The sequence below is a fragment of the Cyrtonyx montezumae genome, unplaced genomic scaffold (assembly GCF_038088225.1).
Source record: "Cyrtonyx montezumae isolate F1298 unplaced genomic scaffold, pur_monq_1.0 scaffold_4, whole genome shotgun sequence".
Lineage (NCBI taxonomy): Eukaryota > Metazoa > Chordata > Aves > Galliformes > Odontophoridae > Cyrtonyx > Cyrtonyx montezumae.
The window spans coordinates 25,247,204-25,263,985 of record NW_027072045.1 but is presented as its reverse complement, the minus strand read 5'-3'; the positions used below and the strand labels follow the sequence as shown (position 1 = coordinate 25,263,985).

Here is a 16,782-nt window from a genome sequence, read left to right as displayed (position 1 = left end):
AGATGGTCTGAATCTCAACCAATTTTCACATTGTAAAAAGCCTCTAAAACCACACTCCTCTATCGATGTCTACGCACAGCTGCATGGTGGTGATGTCCTTCAGTGTGAACATACAGCTCTTTCACGACCAACCCCAGCCCCTCTGTGCCCAGCTCTCGCTCTCTGCCAGATGCCCAGGGAAGGATGTGGTTCCCACGGGGCTGCCAGGACCATCCCAACAGGCCCTGTCTCCTTTGTCCCCTCAGGGACCAGATTCCACCTGCGGAGGTCCCTCCCGTGGGTGCCAGCTGCATGAGCCCTACCCATCCCACCGAGCTCTGCCCATAGCATGGGACCTCCACATCCCTGGTTGAAACCAGCACGGACTCCAGCCCTCAATTACTGAAATTCTTGTCATTCTCGCAAATCACAAATCTGTTTTCTGGACTCCTCTGCCATCCACCATCTCGTGTCAGTGAGGTTTTGTTTCCCAGATAGGTTCTCTGGTATGCAGGAGGGTTTCACAGCCTAGGTAAGCTAAGTGCGACTCTTGACAAATTCACGGACCACACCATGGGAAAGCAAAGCTCAGTGGGAGGGGAAAGCAGCACGAGCCACCACGACGGCATGAGGAGAGTGGGAGGTGCTCAGCACCTGCGGGGTTGGACCATTGGGGAAAGGAATTCTGTTTGCACCCTTGCACCATAATATCACCTAAAGTACATTTATATCCATTAAGATGAATCTGAACCAGTTGCTTCAGTTTGTAAACAGTAAACATTATCACAAAAATGAAACAAAAACGCTGCTCAAAAGTATGAAGAAGCTGGAAAAAGTACAAACATATAAAAAAGAATTAGGACAGCCACAGCCTTTAAAAAAAGTTGCAGGTAAAATGATACTGTTTAATTTAAAAAAAAAAAAAAAAAGAACAACAAAAAAAGAAGAAAACAAAAAATTGAAAAAACAAAACAAGAAACAAACATAAAGAGTACAGAATATATTGGACAAACAAAACTATATAAATTATTGTGACCAAATGTGACACTGGTAGTTTACGAAGTGGATATGTACAGTCAAATTAATCAGTGTTTACCCTTCTGTTCTAATAGTGTTAACATGAAAAATCTATTGCCGTTTTACTATACATTGCATTGATTGAATCTTTAAAAGTCAGGAAAGGTTACCCAAAACAGCACATCCACCGATTGTGTGGGTTCTCGGCCCTCTTCTCCTTGCCAAGTTCATCTCGAGTCCTCGACTCGCTTGCAACAACACTCGACCTCTGGTCCTTGGCTCAATGAAAAGCAAATGCAAACGTCACCTCTCATTTCAGTGAGCTCAGGACTGGGCCTGCATTTCCACGGCTCCCTTTGAACATTTGCTCATACCATACACAAGTACTTTCAGAAAACACATATGCAAAATCCAAAGAATTTCTGAGCGTGTGTGTTGTTGTTGTTGTTGTTTAGCCAGGGAAGGGGTGAGGGGAGAGGGGGCTGGCGTGGAGCCAGAATTAAAGTAGTAGTCCTGTCTCGATCACACTCCAAAGCTTTCCGCCACGCGGGATATGACGGCATCCTGGCTGACAGCGATACAGATCTACAAGACATCATCGCAGGGGGAGGAATGTCACTAACTGAACTGTTCTCCTCAGACTTTTTCTTTTTGTGAGGGGATTTACAGTTTTGTGCTGGGATGTACAGAGGACAGCTGGGAAGGTGGGAATGCAGCTTGAGGGTTTATAGCAGCTAACGGATAAATGCTGTTATGCAAAAGGTCACCGTACGAACTTCCTACAGGTGTTGCTGCGGCTAAGTGTCTATACAGTTGCTGAGAATTTGCAGGGGACGTGAGGAATTGTCTCTGCACCATGAGGGAATGGAGAGCCAAAGGTTGCATTAGTGGGGAGAGCACGGTCTGGTTTTTCAAGTACTGTAAAGGATGGGAATACCCAGGCGGGAGGCGATTGTTCAGCCCTGTGCACAGGGCTCCCGGATACAAGCCTGGGAAGATTGGGGCTGAGAGGGGAAATTTGTGGCTCTCCAGCACGCTGCCCGAATGCAGGCCATGCAGAGACTTGCTGCCTTCCCCCTCTGCATCGGGAACCTTTTCTTTCACCGAGGTCTCCTTTGGTAAGTGCAGAGGAGAGACAGCTCGGACTTTTTTTTCGGAAATGACTTTGTCCAATTCCTCCAGGCCCCGCTTCAACGGCCGAGCAGCCCCGATGTTTTGAGGGCTCATTCTGCGGCCAACGATAGGATGCACCATCCCCTCCATCTTCCTCAGGTTCTCCAGTCTCTGTGCCTGCTGCTTCCCAGACCTGTGGAGCAACTCGCTGTGTTTTTTAGGAGCAGTCATGGCCATGGGGGAGACGCGGCAAGCTTTGGGGTTACAGTCTAGGCTCACTGCCTGGCTGCTTGCAGCCTGGAACAGGGAGATTCCTTTGCCTTCTTGCTGGGCCATAGATGAATGAGAGAGACTGGAGCCAGGGGCCTTTGCAGTCTGTTTGTGTATGCTCTTTGGAAGACTCAAATCTGTTGGCTGATCATCTGAAGAAGCTTCCACTGCTGCCTTTTTTTCGTGCTGATGCAAAGATGGGTGATAATTTAAACTTAGTTTTTCTTGGTGTTTGTGTTGAGTAAAAGTCGAAATATTTTCAGACTCTCTGAACATGTCCCGGGGGAGGTACTTTGATGTCTGTTCATTATTAAGGTGGTGTTCTGTGTGCCTATAAAGGTTGTGCAGATGAGGTGATGAATAAAAATCTGCCAAGAAAGTGGGCACACGGGAGTGCTGCAGTGCCCTTTTCTCACTCATTTTATCTTTGCAGTCCTGGATATCCGTCTTCGGTACGTACGACTCAGCAAGAGAACTGAGGTGGTGTTGTGAAAAATCACAGCGCTGAGGATCTGCTTTGCTTAGCATGTCATGTTTAAAAACATCATTAATTGATTTCCTTTCTTCCTTGGATTTAAAACTCTGCACGTGCTGTATGACCGACGGCCTATTAATTGCTATGGGATCAGAATTAGGGACGTGGGGACCTTGTGACAGGCTTGATGACAGTTCATCTCTACTGTTCAATTTCTTTTTGCTAATCAAAGGTGGAGGAGAACCGTAAGGATAGCTACATGATAAGGTTGCACCACTGACCTGCGACAGCAGCTTTTTCTTTGCCAGGGGTGACATAATGCCTGGATTACCCTTTGAGTAGAGAAGCGGTGTGTAACCAAAAGAGGAATCGTCGCTCATGGACCCGGGCAGCTCCTTTTCTTTGAACATGTCAAAGTTCTGGACCACTAGTACTTTGGGCGTTTGCTTCAGTGCGTTGTGGATATCTTCGTTTCCCAGCTGATCTACTTTCACTGTGCAGTTCGCAATGTAATCCGCCATCTCTGGCAATTTATCGTCCTCCATATCGCTTTGAGTGGGCAGCTGGACTGGGAAAGTCGAGAAGGGCATTTCTGGAGGTTCATTTTCTAAGCTCTCAGTAAAAGCTTTGTGTATCCTTCGTTCTGGCTTTGTGTCTTCCAGGGTATCTGCTGAGGAGTGCAATCGTTTTGTGACAGTGGCATCGAGCATGGCATCTTCATCCGGGGGCACGGGTATACTTGAGAAAGAAGATGAATGAGGAACTTCCTCTTTGGCTTTCTCACTGCTTGAGCTGTTTTCTGTCATGTCTGTCTTTTCCGTAGGCAGTGGCCGAGCTGCCTCTGGCAACAGAGAGGGAGGGCCTTGACTGGGTTGTTTCGTCTCTCCTGCTGTAGGATGTTCTGCGAAATTTTTCTGGTCTGCTGATTCTTGATCCTTCTCTTGTTCTGATGAAACCTAATAAAATGATTCAGCAGGCAGTTAGGAGAGTGCCGTGCATTTTGGCAGACTGTTCAGAACATACACAGTACACTGTTTGCTACTGCTAGAGATATACCTGTCAATCACCTTGTTGGAATGCAAGAGCTCTAATACCAGGTAATGGAGTCAAACAAAGAAACGTACCTCCTAGAAATACACCTTCCCTGCCAGTGTCATATAAAGCATCTCAAAGCAGCAGATGTTTGTAGCCTGACTAGAGGCACCAGTGGCTACACCAGATAGCTAAACACTGAGCTTATAGTCTTTTAAAAATAATTAGGCGAAGGCAGAGGAGCAGATTTCATAACACAAACAATAAGGCTACAAAAATTGTTCTCACTAGCCAACTTCACCTGTGAGAAGTGCACACGCATCCAAATCCTTTTTCTTACATGAAATTGAAAACACATTGTTCTTAAAATTCAGTGAGCACAGAGGAGATCATTCACACCCAGTTCTGCATTAAAGTGTGAAAATGACAGAAATGGCATACCAGGAATCCCCATTGTAGGCAGCAAATCACTGCTGCAGCTTAACTAGGACACACATTTTTTTATTAACGGATTAAAATGAAGTTGTCAACATTCCGTTAAGTGCGTGTGCACGCTATTACAAACATAGCTTTTATACGTTACCGTCAACGGGACTGCAGCTCTTTCTGCTCCACCATTAATACAGCTCGTGAGCACAATTCACACTATTCATCCCATTATGTTGCTGGCTGAACTGTGACCCGCAGAGGTCATCAGAGCGTCCCATCTGCGATCCAGCTGACTGACAGCCTTTCTCAAAGCTGCCGTCGTTCTCTGCTGACATGTCATGGTATAAGGCAGTCATAAAACAGCAGCATTGTGTGAGCCCTTTATTATTATTGTTTTCTTTCTTCCTTAGTTGTAAGGATAAGACACATCAAGAAAGTTATTATCTAAATGCTGCTCTACAGTCTATCACAGGAGTGAAAGACTGGAGAAGGTCTTAACGAATATAATCACCTAAGAGATTTACTTCTTCACAGCTGCTTTTAAATATTCCTGTGTGTTTAGCTGGCCTATTAGTTACAGTGTCCATTAGTCATTGTAACTTCTTCTTTTTAAACTAATAGCTGTCTTCTGCAGTCCAAATACCATCATTAGGTCCTTTACAAAGTACTATCCCTAGTCTCTAGAGCTTATAAAATTACAGGAAAATACCAGACAGATGAGCAAAGCAAAGATGAAAAAAAAAAAAGAAGAGAGAAATGATATTTAATAACTGTACATTCTGCTCTTTGTTTCTGTTAAGCAACATTTTGATTGAAGTTTCAGCTATTGTGGGGAAATGTGTGTTCTAAGGCTAATAGAATTTTGTCTGGTATCTTGTTACAGAGACAATGTCATTGTGATGGCAGGAAAAGAGGGAAGAGCACAAAGGCAATTGCAATCCTAATAAATTTAAGTTATATTCTCTCCCTGCATAGTTCTTGTACAGCATGAGTTGAATGTGCAATGGAGAAGACTGCTATTTTGTAGCTTGGTTATCCTTTAGCCCACAGCTATGGCCTGCTCTGAAGCCACATGCAGGAGTGGTGTAAATGGTGGCTTGGCTGGGGCCATGCCTACACATGGAACCTGTGCTGGGTGAGAGGGACCTGAGGCCTTCAGCCTGCCTGCAGCAGATTGGAGGCTGCTCCACCCTGAAGGACTGGATGGTGCCTTGGGCACAGAGCCCCTTCTGCAGAAGAACACGCACCCAGGGGGGAAGCATCCACCCCTGTGGGCCTCCTCGGCTCTCCAGCTTCATGTAACCATCCTTGCAGTGACATGTGCGAAGGATGCAGCTTTTAACTGCCCACCCTGATGAAACGGGCAGGACACCATCATCCATCCCAGAGATGAGAGATCCATTCTTCTTTAAAAGGTACAATTTTACAGTGGAAAACTGCCACATTTGTGTACTTTTATTGTCTCAGCTCGGCTCCTAGTGCTTCCGATAAGTGCAGCTTTAAGAACTCTTCCTGCAAACCACGTACAAAAATAACTGCAGTTTAAGCAGCAGGAAGTTTGAGATAGGGAACAACAAAAGCAAGGAAATTCAAAGTTAAGGCTGATGCTCTGTTGCTGGCTTGTTATGCTGTACTTAGCTGTGGCAGTACCAACAGTATGTAAGGTATCTTCCTGATCTAAGACCCTACAGTAAACAAGCGGGCACAAAGGAGTGACAGGGGAAGGGAGCACAAGCCTTAGCTTCACATATCCTTGCTTTGGGCAATTTGTGTTGCAATGTTCCAGTGACTTAAGGAGGTTATATGCACTTTAGGTATTTGCAATCAGAAGCAGAAGAGTTTTCCCACAACAGGGTTCTCTGCTTTAAAATTACAGTGCAAGAGAAAATAAAAAATCCCTCTCCGTAGAGTGCTCTTGAATTGACATTAAAAGTGCTGTTGATCAAGGCAATTGAAAACAAATTCTGGTTTGGACAGGAGATGACATTTTTCATTCTAAGCACAACTTAAAGTGGTAGTGGGACATGAAAATCAGAATATTCTGTTCTTGAAACAGTATGCAAAGTCTTGGATGGATCCATGCTTACTGGTTCTGTGATTTTTTTTAAGCAACAGGGAGGAGGGTTGTTGGCAGCTGACTCAATACCAATTTCAAACTGGTTTAGGAACAGGACTTATGTACCTGCCAGACAGCAATGAAGGCAAGGGAGCAGCCACAGTCTGCTGGGCATGCCATGTGTTTCAACATTCTTTAAATACTTACTTTCACTGCAATGCCTTGAAGGCTGCTGTGATCTATTAGACTGAGACAGGAAAGGTAACATCTTGTGTACTGGTTGTGTGTAAGGGGTTTCAATGCCTCACACAAGGTGCAAGGAAGATGCAGTACAGAGTGGCTCAGATGACCAAAAGACATGCTTAAGGATCACTGGAGCAAAATACCCATTGGTTTTATAGCACTGAGCAATGTATGAAACTTACCCTTAATCTGCAGACAAGTATGAATTCCACTGATCTATCACATCATGTGCTGTGAACACAAAACTGGAGCTGTCCTATGAGCACACATAACGTGATTCTAGGTGGAAACCAGGACCTGCCCACGTGAAGCAGGTCAGCAGCATCTCAGCTGAAAACCATCTGTGAGAGACTTCAGTCTCAGTTAAAGCTTGGAAGTAGTTTGCTCAAAAATTGACCTTTGTGTCTAAAGAGAAATTTAGTGTAACATGACACAAATCCTGAGGAGTGATGCTTACTGATGGACACGTGAATACATCTGTAAGAGCAGAAGGGCTGATCCAGAGGTCACCACCATAAAAACCAGCTAAACACAACAGTTACCACAACATTATCAGCAGTATCAGAGGCTCCCGCACCCTATTCTTAAGATTAGGAAATAACTGGGTTATTGTGTGGTTTCCTTTTGGCAGATGCTGATCTTTTCGTGGTGACCACTGCATAACACAATGAGCAGAAATGATACTTGCTTGGTCTTCTGCCATCAGTCCTAAGCAATATGGAGCTACACAGACAGTACCACACCAATTGAATTTCCGCTGCTGAGCGAACTCAAAGGCCAACTGTTTGGAGCTCTCCAGTTTAAATTATGTATTTTATCACTGAATTTTGATTGATTGAAACTGCACATTTTTAATTGGAAAGTTAAAAAGCAGGGAAGCAACCAACCTCAGATGCATCTTGGGGTTTCTGTGCATTATCTTTCTCCTTCTTGCTCCTTTGGTTTTCATTTTTGATGCGTTTTGTTCCAGACACTTTTGTTTTTGCTTCGCCCTCCTGGGAACTGTTATCCTGTTTTCGAGGTTTCACTGGAGGCAGTGGCTTATCTTCCTCTCCTTTAATAAATCTTTCATAGGGTAGGATTAATCTAGGGGATTAAGGAACAAATAATTGATCAGTTTTTGCTTTTCTAGCAAAGAATAAAATGTATCTACTATGAGCAGTTAACTTAATGAATCCATTTTCTTCAGTGGCATAAAAGCACCACTGTAAACCCGGTATCTACAAATCCAACTATGATAAATCAATTTATTTGGCAAGATTACCGTGTGGCACAAATTGAGTGGAGCTGGCACCTATCGGTTGTCAGTTAGGCAGCAGTGGTTCACACGGCCACACCAGTTTGTACAGATGAGGATACGAGCCACTGTGTTTTAGACTGATTAAAAAAAACCCAACACAACCATTTACTTTTATTTTTTCTCCCTACCCTCAAAAGCAAACCCCAGGGAAACACCTCCAAAGCCACAGCCAACCTGATAACAGCTATACAATTTCCAGGCTGGAGGTTCCCCTGGGTGCAAGGATAAATGCCAGAAACTGGGTGGAAGACATCCGAGTGTGGAAACCTGCAACAGCGGGCACAGCACACAGCATGGTGTGCTGCCAGCCCGCCCTGAACCCTCCAAACACACCCACAAAGGGTGACAGGCACTGTGGTCCCTGCCTTCCCAAACAGGTCTTCTCTTTTAAAGAGTTAAAAGAGAGAATTTTGAGCAGTGGAACCTTCCTCCACGAAGCATACAAAATTGCTTTAAAAAAAGAAAGAAACAGAAAATATCCTCCCCCGAAAGCATCAAACACTCTGAGTTTTAATCTGTCTGTTTTCCCTTTGCTATTCTTGATCTGAAAGGAAAAATAACTGATATAATTAAAAGGGATGGATTGCATTACAATCTCAGTTTCAACTTCAGTGATTAAAGTTTTTATAATGCATTTGGTATGATTAATGACTCACTGTGGGATTAATACAAGACTGAGACTTTAAAAATATGAACTTTAATACAGCAAACATAATTTGTTTTTTTTAAAAAAGACAAGTTGACTCTATGAAGAAAATGTACTTTGCTTATAAACAACATAAATCTGTTCAAATACCAGGAATCCTTAATTATCTTTAATCTAGGACTCCAAGGCAGAAACCTCTTTGGTTCAGATATTCGTTTGTTATCCTAGAATCAGCTCCTAAGCATGCAATTTTGATTTACATACTTAGATGTTCAAACACAGTTTGGGCTTAAGAGAGCAGAAATTAGATTGCTTGTGATCATAATATTTTACATTTTAATAAAATACAACATAAATTATGTTAAAATATAAACCTAATTTATGCTATATTAGAAACAAAATTCATTAACTGAGCATGCTCTGACATGGTATGTGCAAAGAGGCGTGAATAATACTTTCTAGCCCTGAATTTGGCAGGGCTCCAGTAATGAAGCTAAGCAGAGCCCACAGGGAATATTCATCTTCAGATCCCATTACAAACTGAGTTTAAACATGTTACAGCTGCTAAAACTGGAAACTGCTCCCTCTATGCAAACTTAGCAAAATAATATGTAGTTGCCAAATACCTGTTTCCCACTGCAATATTACAGTTAATGTTTATATAATAAAAAGCATAACTAAGCAGAATCAGAAAAAAATAATCTTGTTCATACTTGAGGCTGCTGAATTTCACTCACAAAGCACAAATATTCGTGCAAGCACCGGATACCTCCCTGAGCTGCACCCAGCGCTTCGGACTTCACTCGAGGCGAGGCTGGGCTTCACACAGGGCAACACTGATGTCGCTCTGCCATGTGTTAAATATTTAAACTCGCTTTTAATAAAAACACATTTTATGACAATACTTGTTAGCGCTGCGAGGGGACTGTTTGGCTTTGTTTTGTTTCCATAGGAACATGTTGCCCGTTACAAATCCCCACCTCCCCTCAACAGGCCCTCGGAGCGCCCGAGTGCCGTGCAAGCAGGCTGCCATGGCCTGCTGGTGGGCCTTGCTGCAAGGAGGACGCGTGGTCGTGGCTCGCTGGTGGGCCTTGCTGCAAAGATGGCACATGGGGGGGCCCCAGGCACAGGCGAGCACTTGCTTGCCTCCCAGCCCGCCTCCCGGAGCTCCTCCTCCTTGTGGTGCACCTCACCAGAACTCATTAGCTTTGGTGCTAATTAGCAACCGTGGCTTAAAGTTTCCTTTTCTGATCCTGAGTTCATGTGGGAGTACAACATTTTCATTTTAGTTATTTTTCACTGAGCTCAGCAGTTGGCAGTACGACAGCAGTAAAAATACATTTCACATCGCCGGTCAAAGGCCTGGAGCCAGCAGCAGGAAATCTGGAATTAAATGTTTCTTGTATCTGGAAGGAGGCATGACTAAGGTAAAACGGAACCAAAACACAAGGATGGCTTGTTGGAGGAGCTCTCTGCCTCGCTCCCAGCACACCGCCTGGCACTGCAGGTGTGGGGGGCACGTGGGATCCCACGCGGGGCGGCACACGGAGCCCAACCGCACAAGAACGCTCTGCGTGTTGAGACTTCCGCTGGTTACAATTTTCACTGAGTGTTTTTTCAGTTATCCTGTCATGGTACAACACAATTACCCACAGGATATGATCTTATCGTTTGATTATTAGAAGTTTTTATGGCGCAGGAGTAATAAAGCTAAGGCAGCTCTCAGGACGGTTAGAGCTCCGGCTCACATGCCGTTACCGCTCGCTGCACAGCCAAGTTAAGGTCAATATTGCCCAACGCAGGAAGAATGCGATCTGCTATTATCCAAATAGTTTAGCAGAATGTGACATGTCTGAAACGAACACGAGATTTTTGTCAAATATTTGCAGCGCAGGTAAGATTTAATCAATCTTTGCACAGGGAAAGGCAGAGACGGGGCTCACAATAATGCGCCTCAACACCTCGAATGTGCTCCGCTCGGAAACAACACCTGCACTGTCAGCGCTTTGAACGGGGCTGTCTTCAGTGAACGGGGCTGTCTTCAGTGGTGGGGGGGAGTATCAAAGTATTCACGGGGCAGGAAGGGAGGAGGGGGGGGTTCTGCGGTCTGAAGGATATTTACTTGTAAAGCCTGCGAGGAGACCAAATAAAAGGGTCTTTATCACGATCAAGACTCCAATATTAAGATTAATAAAATGTATTATTTATAAGTCAATTAACATAAATAGAATATGTAAGCACTGGTGTATTAAAAAATCTTTCCACAGGCAGCAGATTTTTAGCAGCATGAGGGTTTTTTTTTTTTTTTTTTTTTTCCTTTCCTGGAATAATACAAGAATAACATTTTCCAGCCAAGAGCAGAAACAGTAGGGGAGTCTTTGCTATCACAGAGCTTCTTATTAAATTCAGTCACTGTGAAAAGCGAGTCTTTTTTTTTTTTTTTTAAATAAAGACAACTTAAAATCAATACAAGTTAGATTAACAAATCAGTACTATACTAATCCTGATTTATTACAATCGGCAATATTAAGTTTAATCACGTATAAACTGCTACTCAAAAAAAGATTTTGCTTTACTAAGTACTGAATTAAATAATGGCGCAGAGTGTACTGAGTTCTCAGATCTGCATCATCTGATATTATGAAAAATTCAATGTACTTCTCTGCAGCAGATGTCAGAGGTCAGCAAATCTATTACAGTAATGTAAGTAATCTGGCTTTCTGCCAGCGTTTTTTTAAAAAACACTGAAGCAGATAATTTTATATTTACAAATTCTACAATCCTCCGGGGACTGAATATCTTTCCCAACAAAAAGCAGAAACTTCACATTAGAGAAATGTATTTCACAGTATATCAAACATGTCTTCATCATTAGCATTTCATAAAAAGAAAAAAAAAAGTCCTTAATCTTTATTAGTCAACTTTTTTTTTTTCCCCCAGCTACAGAAATAACAATACAAGGTCTAATCTGAGCCGATAACCACTACATTTTCATGTATCGATTATATAAAATGAATGACTTTTTTGGCCTAACTCGGCTTCACGTAACGCATGAGAGCACGTCTATTTATAGACATGATAAAAAAAAGTAGTTACAATAATGCAAAGGATCTGACCAACCCAGAAAGAGGAAGGAAATTAAATGTTAAGGCTGCCAGTTTCCTCTCTAATTCTCCCCACTGTGCGTGGATATTACGGGGTGCTCAGGCCAGGGAGGAACCATATGCCCACGACACAGCGCTCTGTTCACGGGCTGCATGGGGGGAAGGAGGGCAGGAGGCAGTTCAGCACAACCTCTTCACTATTTTTGTATCGTTTGTCTCAGTGTTTATTTTTGTTTTCTTTCTGGCAGAATAAAATATTCCAACATGCCTCCCATTGACATCATCTTGCTTTCTCAAGGGCTCCGAGCCCAACACAAAACAGTGCGCAAGGGCGCCTCTCAGCCACAGGAATAATCTTGGAAGGACATAAAATACCAGAACCCATTACTTGGGAGAAGCTGCCCCTTTTCCATTCTTGGCAAGAAGGTTAAGGAAGTTGTTTGCAATGGGAATGGAAAAAGACTTAAATCTGTTCTACCGAATGAAGACAACCGTTGGTTAACCCATGGAACTCACTGCCAGTGGTTATCTGGGGGCCAAGGGATTAGTGAGATTACGCAAGGCTTGGATGCTAATGTAAATCATGAGAACAGTAAATGCTCAGATTCAAAAACACTGCGAAGGGACAGGCAACAAATCACCTTGCTGGTAGGAGTTTGGAAAACACTTCCCTCCAGGGCATACTATGCCACAGGTGAGTGGGTCTTGGCTCCTTCCCCTGAAGGCACTGCTGGTGCTGGGGACGAGGTGGCTGTTCTGCCAGGTTCGCTAAGGGACCTCTCCGTCAGGTTCTTAAGAGCAGCAGGGCAGAGCCAGCATCAGCCCTGTGAGCATGGGGCCAGGACAAGCAGCACTGAGCCGGGGCGACTCCAGCGACAGTCCTCATGCTGTCCCCAAGGCAAGGGGCCCCAGACCGATAACCTCAGTTGCAGAAGCTTCATTCTCTCCCTGGAAACCCCAAGGCAAAGCATTTGGTTGTTTTAAGGGACCAGCAGGAACGCCCTAGCTCTGATCCCAAGAGAAGGCTTGTCTTTTTTACACTGATGTTCTTTAAAAGGGACAAATCTTGGAGCAACGCTGTCACAGGAAACAAGTCACCTTCAGCAGCAATCAGCTGGTGGAGACTGGCAGGAGTGTTAGGCAGCTCTCCTGGGCACCAGTGACCAGTTTCCAGCAGAGAAGAGGTAGAAGGAATAACCCAGACTCTAAGATCTCAGCCTGTTTTCTGAAATGGGAATATAAAACACAATGAGGAAATCAAGCCTGATTTCCCTGTGCTGCACTGTACAATCCAGGGGTTATGAAAGCAAGCCTCGCATGCTTTCGTACAGAATACAATAGCAAAAGGATTATTTGCATATGTCTGAAGTATGAAACTGGCATGTATTTTATCAGCAAAGGCAAAATATGTTTGAGTTCGATTTTGTTCCCAAAGAACTTTCCTTCCTTAAAGAAATGGCTCTTTCATCCTTTCATCAACAACTTTCCTCACAGCCCACTGGGAGTGCTGGTGGGTAATGAGAACAGCTCGCTGCTGAAAGGTGGGAACTGCACTGCTGTGAGAGAATTCAAAGACACTTTGTTTTAGGTAAACTAGAAATTAGTGACGTTACAAACACAGCTGTTGATTTAACTGCACTGACAGGCGATGCAAGCTCAGACACTCTCCACCCTATGGCTCAGCGAGGGGAAACAAGCAACCATCCCAGATTTAGTGCACAGGAAAGGGTGACCAGGACACAGAAGCTTCCCTAGGTCACCCCAGAAAAATCCCAAGCCCTGCTGGGGCAGGACCCTGGGTGGAAAGGAAGATACGGCCAGGGAAACAGTTCCCCACAAGGAAGAGAGACCATCAGCCTGCAGCCCCTGGAAAGAGAATACCTGATCGTCTGGTGCGCTCACCCTATGACTGTAGTGCTGGCCACTACGTCTCCTAGGTTGGAAACCCAGACCTGAAGAAATTTTGAAAACACAGTGTGCTCTCAGAAGTTCTGAATGGACAGTTAGGGATCTGTTTTTTAATGGTAAACAATTACATTCCTCTGTCATCTGATACTTTTTAAATTTTGGGGAGGGGGGAAGCTCTCTGAATTTTCAATAGTTCCTTTGTTAAAGCATCTGTTACTCACATAATTGAAAAGATGTTTGTTCAGTGGCATGCTTGAGAGTGCAGTTATTTAATCTTAATGATAAAGCCCTCAGGGCAGAAAATCTCAAGTAGAAACCTCTTGTTATTTATTAAAAAAAAAAAATCCTAGAAAAAAAAAAAACAGGAGAAGAAAAAGAGGACGACGACACCTCATCTATCTTCAGGCTTAAATTCATGTTTGATGGAAAACTATTAAGACAATTTGAAACTTGAAAAGTTTTCTGGGAGTCTCTGAGTAGCTGAAGTGGGAGGGGGGGGGCAGGAAAGTGGGGTGAAGACAAAAAATAAACAATAAAGGCGGTAAAACAAGAAAAAACTACTGCTTGGCAAGTTTTTTGGGTCAAACAAAGAGGTAGCTGTAGTTTACAGGATGACATAACACTTGATTAACTTTTGCCTGAGGATGTTTTCACACTTAGCAATGTAAACCAAAACCTCCTATAAAGTAAAACATATATTAGAAGACTAACAGAAGCATTTTCATGTATATACTCTAAAAGGCTCCTATTTTTTCTCTCAACCTAAAAAAACGGATGCCATTTCCTACAAAACTCCACCAAAATGCTTACACTTTACCAAAATTATCCAAACACTTTAACAAAACCAAGCAGCATTTGTAAGAAATGCAGGACTCTCCTTGCATATTGAATTACTTGACAATATCCTTAGGGTAGAGAAACTTTACGGTTGTTAAAGGGAAACCATATAAGGGACTTATTTTGACCTGCCTTGTGTTTCTGATAATATATAATATTTATGTGAGCGATTAAGACTGAAAACCATCAGAATGGGCTCCAAGCTGGACGCTGCATTTCACTGTTTTCAGTCTGCTGGAAGGGGTCAGATGTGCAGCATCTACTGCAGGTGCCCAGGGGCCACAGACCCTGGGAATCTGTCTCCAAAGCACGGCACAACCACCCTGCAGGGCTGCAAAGCCCCACTGCCCACTGAGTCCCCCCCTCTTAACCACCTGATCCCCACGATGCCCTGGCAGCCATGGCTTTGGAGCACACTGCCCATTTGGCTACCTGAATTTGCAGTGAGGTGAGACCACTTGGGTCTGACCAGAGTAGCCTCAGGGTGGCTGAGGCTCTGGTGGCTCACAAGGGTCACGCTGTGAGCTACCCCAGGGTACAGCAGGGCACAGCACAGCCCAGCTCCTGCACGGCTCTGCAGCGCCCAGAGAAGCCACAGTCCTCAGGGACTCCCCAGCTGCTGGCCGTGGTACCTTCCAACAAAACACACTTGGCCATCGCACAGCTGTGGGGCAACTCACCACACACCAGGTGCCCCAGCCCTGAACATCTGTGTGTAGCTGCTGGACAGGGCTTGCTTCAGAGGAAACCGAGATGAAAAGAAGCCAGGCTCTGCGGCACAAAAAGGCCCCAACATGCAATTGCTCACGTTTCATTTGGAACTTTTTATACCTTGTGAAATAGCAAGTTGTTGGTTTTTTGTGTGGGTTTTTTTTTTTTTTTTTGAGGGGGTGGAGGTGTAATATTTATGAAAAATCCCTAACAGTGACGTCTTCAGCGCTGCAGAAACGCAGCCTATCGTTTACACTGGGTAGTTAAAGCTGACGATCATGTATTCTGTGTAAAAGCGAAAGAAACCTCAACCCCTGCATGTGAAACCCACGTCTGCATTAGGAGGGGAAGGCGGAGGGGAGCAGAGCACTTCGCAGAAGAGCAGCTGCTTCTGAGGGCTTGCTGATAACAGGGAGATGGGGCACTGACAAGGGCTCACACTCCCCAGGAAGGCCCGGGTGAATGCAGCTGACACAGACTGCAAGGGAACCGTCTGCACGGAGCACAAACACTGATGACCAAAACAACAACTCCTCAGCTCTGCACAGCCCGAACCGCGGAGAGAGCAACAGCCCCACGATGGGAAAACATTAATGCTTTTTATATTGGTAATCATCTGTAACATGAGCAATTAAGTACAGTACTAATGGACTATAGCCAAGAGCCTGGTGCTAATATTAAAAACTGAAAGAGATGGATAGGTTTGGAAGGCAAACCAGGCTGACAAAGACATTTTATGAAGTGCTTGGGCCTACCTGAAACAACCCAATCGGAGGCAGGTTCAGACCAGCCATGCCTACAGTGACAATAACACATTCACTGGCATTACGTGATACCTGCTATGCTTTAAATAAAAACACCCATTACTTCTACTCAGCAACCTGCACTTTCATTATTACACTCATTAATAAAACAAAAGTTGCCTAACTAATGCACAAATAATACTGAAACGCAACCTCGCCTCGTTTTGAAATGAAAACAGTTATGGGAAACGCAAACAGTACTGCTTGAAATGAATCAGTTGATAAGACACAGGATCTCCTCTTAGCAGGAAGAACAAGGCCATCACCTCCCCAAGCTGCCTGCCACCCAGGGCCCGGTAGGGGCAGGCGTCACAGCCTCTCCTGCCGTGATGCGTGCCGAGGAGCAGAGTGCTGCATGCCCTCAGACGCACCAGCGCTCCTACACTTCAGCTTGGTTTTAGTGCTTGCCACCTTGGTACAGTTTCTGTCTCTTCTCCCCTCTTTCCTTTGGATCAGATGCCCAGCCTGCAGCGGGGTGCCGGAAGGGGCTGCTGGGCAGCCACGTGGGAGTCACATGCATTATGTTTTTCAGCATCCTAATGCTGTCACTGGAAGGTCACTGCCACTTATGCTCAAGCTTAGTATGCTCAAGCCAGTGCTAACAGCTGGTAGCTTCTCCATCAACTTGAAAAAACCTATTTCCCACAGCACGGCGCCCTTGGCATCTAGTTGTGGAGACGGATGGCAGGGCTGAGGCAAACAGCAGCACCAGTGAGCTGCATGTTCTGCCTCCAGTAAGCAAGGAAAGGCCACTGGGATCCAGAAAGGAAAAATCATGAGGTTTGTTCAACATTTACTTCCCAGCTTAATTCAATTTCCAGTTTAGCTTTACAGCTCACCTTCAAGTTAGAAAATGTAT

General features: G+C 44.5%; 1 protein-coding gene across 3 annotated transcripts in view; it reads right to left on the bottom strand.

Annotated features, from left to right (window-relative positions):
* Positions 1–1,638: 1,638 nt before the first annotated feature.
* The window catches only part of ARID5B (AT-rich interaction domain 5B), a 103,676-nt gene continuing 88,532 nt past the window's right edge, over positions 1,639–16,782 (bottom strand). For all 3 annotated transcript variants that reach the window (XM_065746752.1, XM_065746751.1, XM_065746753.1), the window contains 2 exons: positions 7,502–7,700; positions 1,639–3,810 (listed from right to left, as the gene is read on the bottom strand). In XM_065746752.1, the coding sequence (XP_065602824.1) occupies positions 1,660–3,810; positions 7,502–7,700 (2,350 nt within the window). In that variant the 3' untranslated portion in view covers positions 1,639–1,659. The remainder of the gene's footprint in view (positions 3,811–7,501; positions 7,701–16,782) is intronic.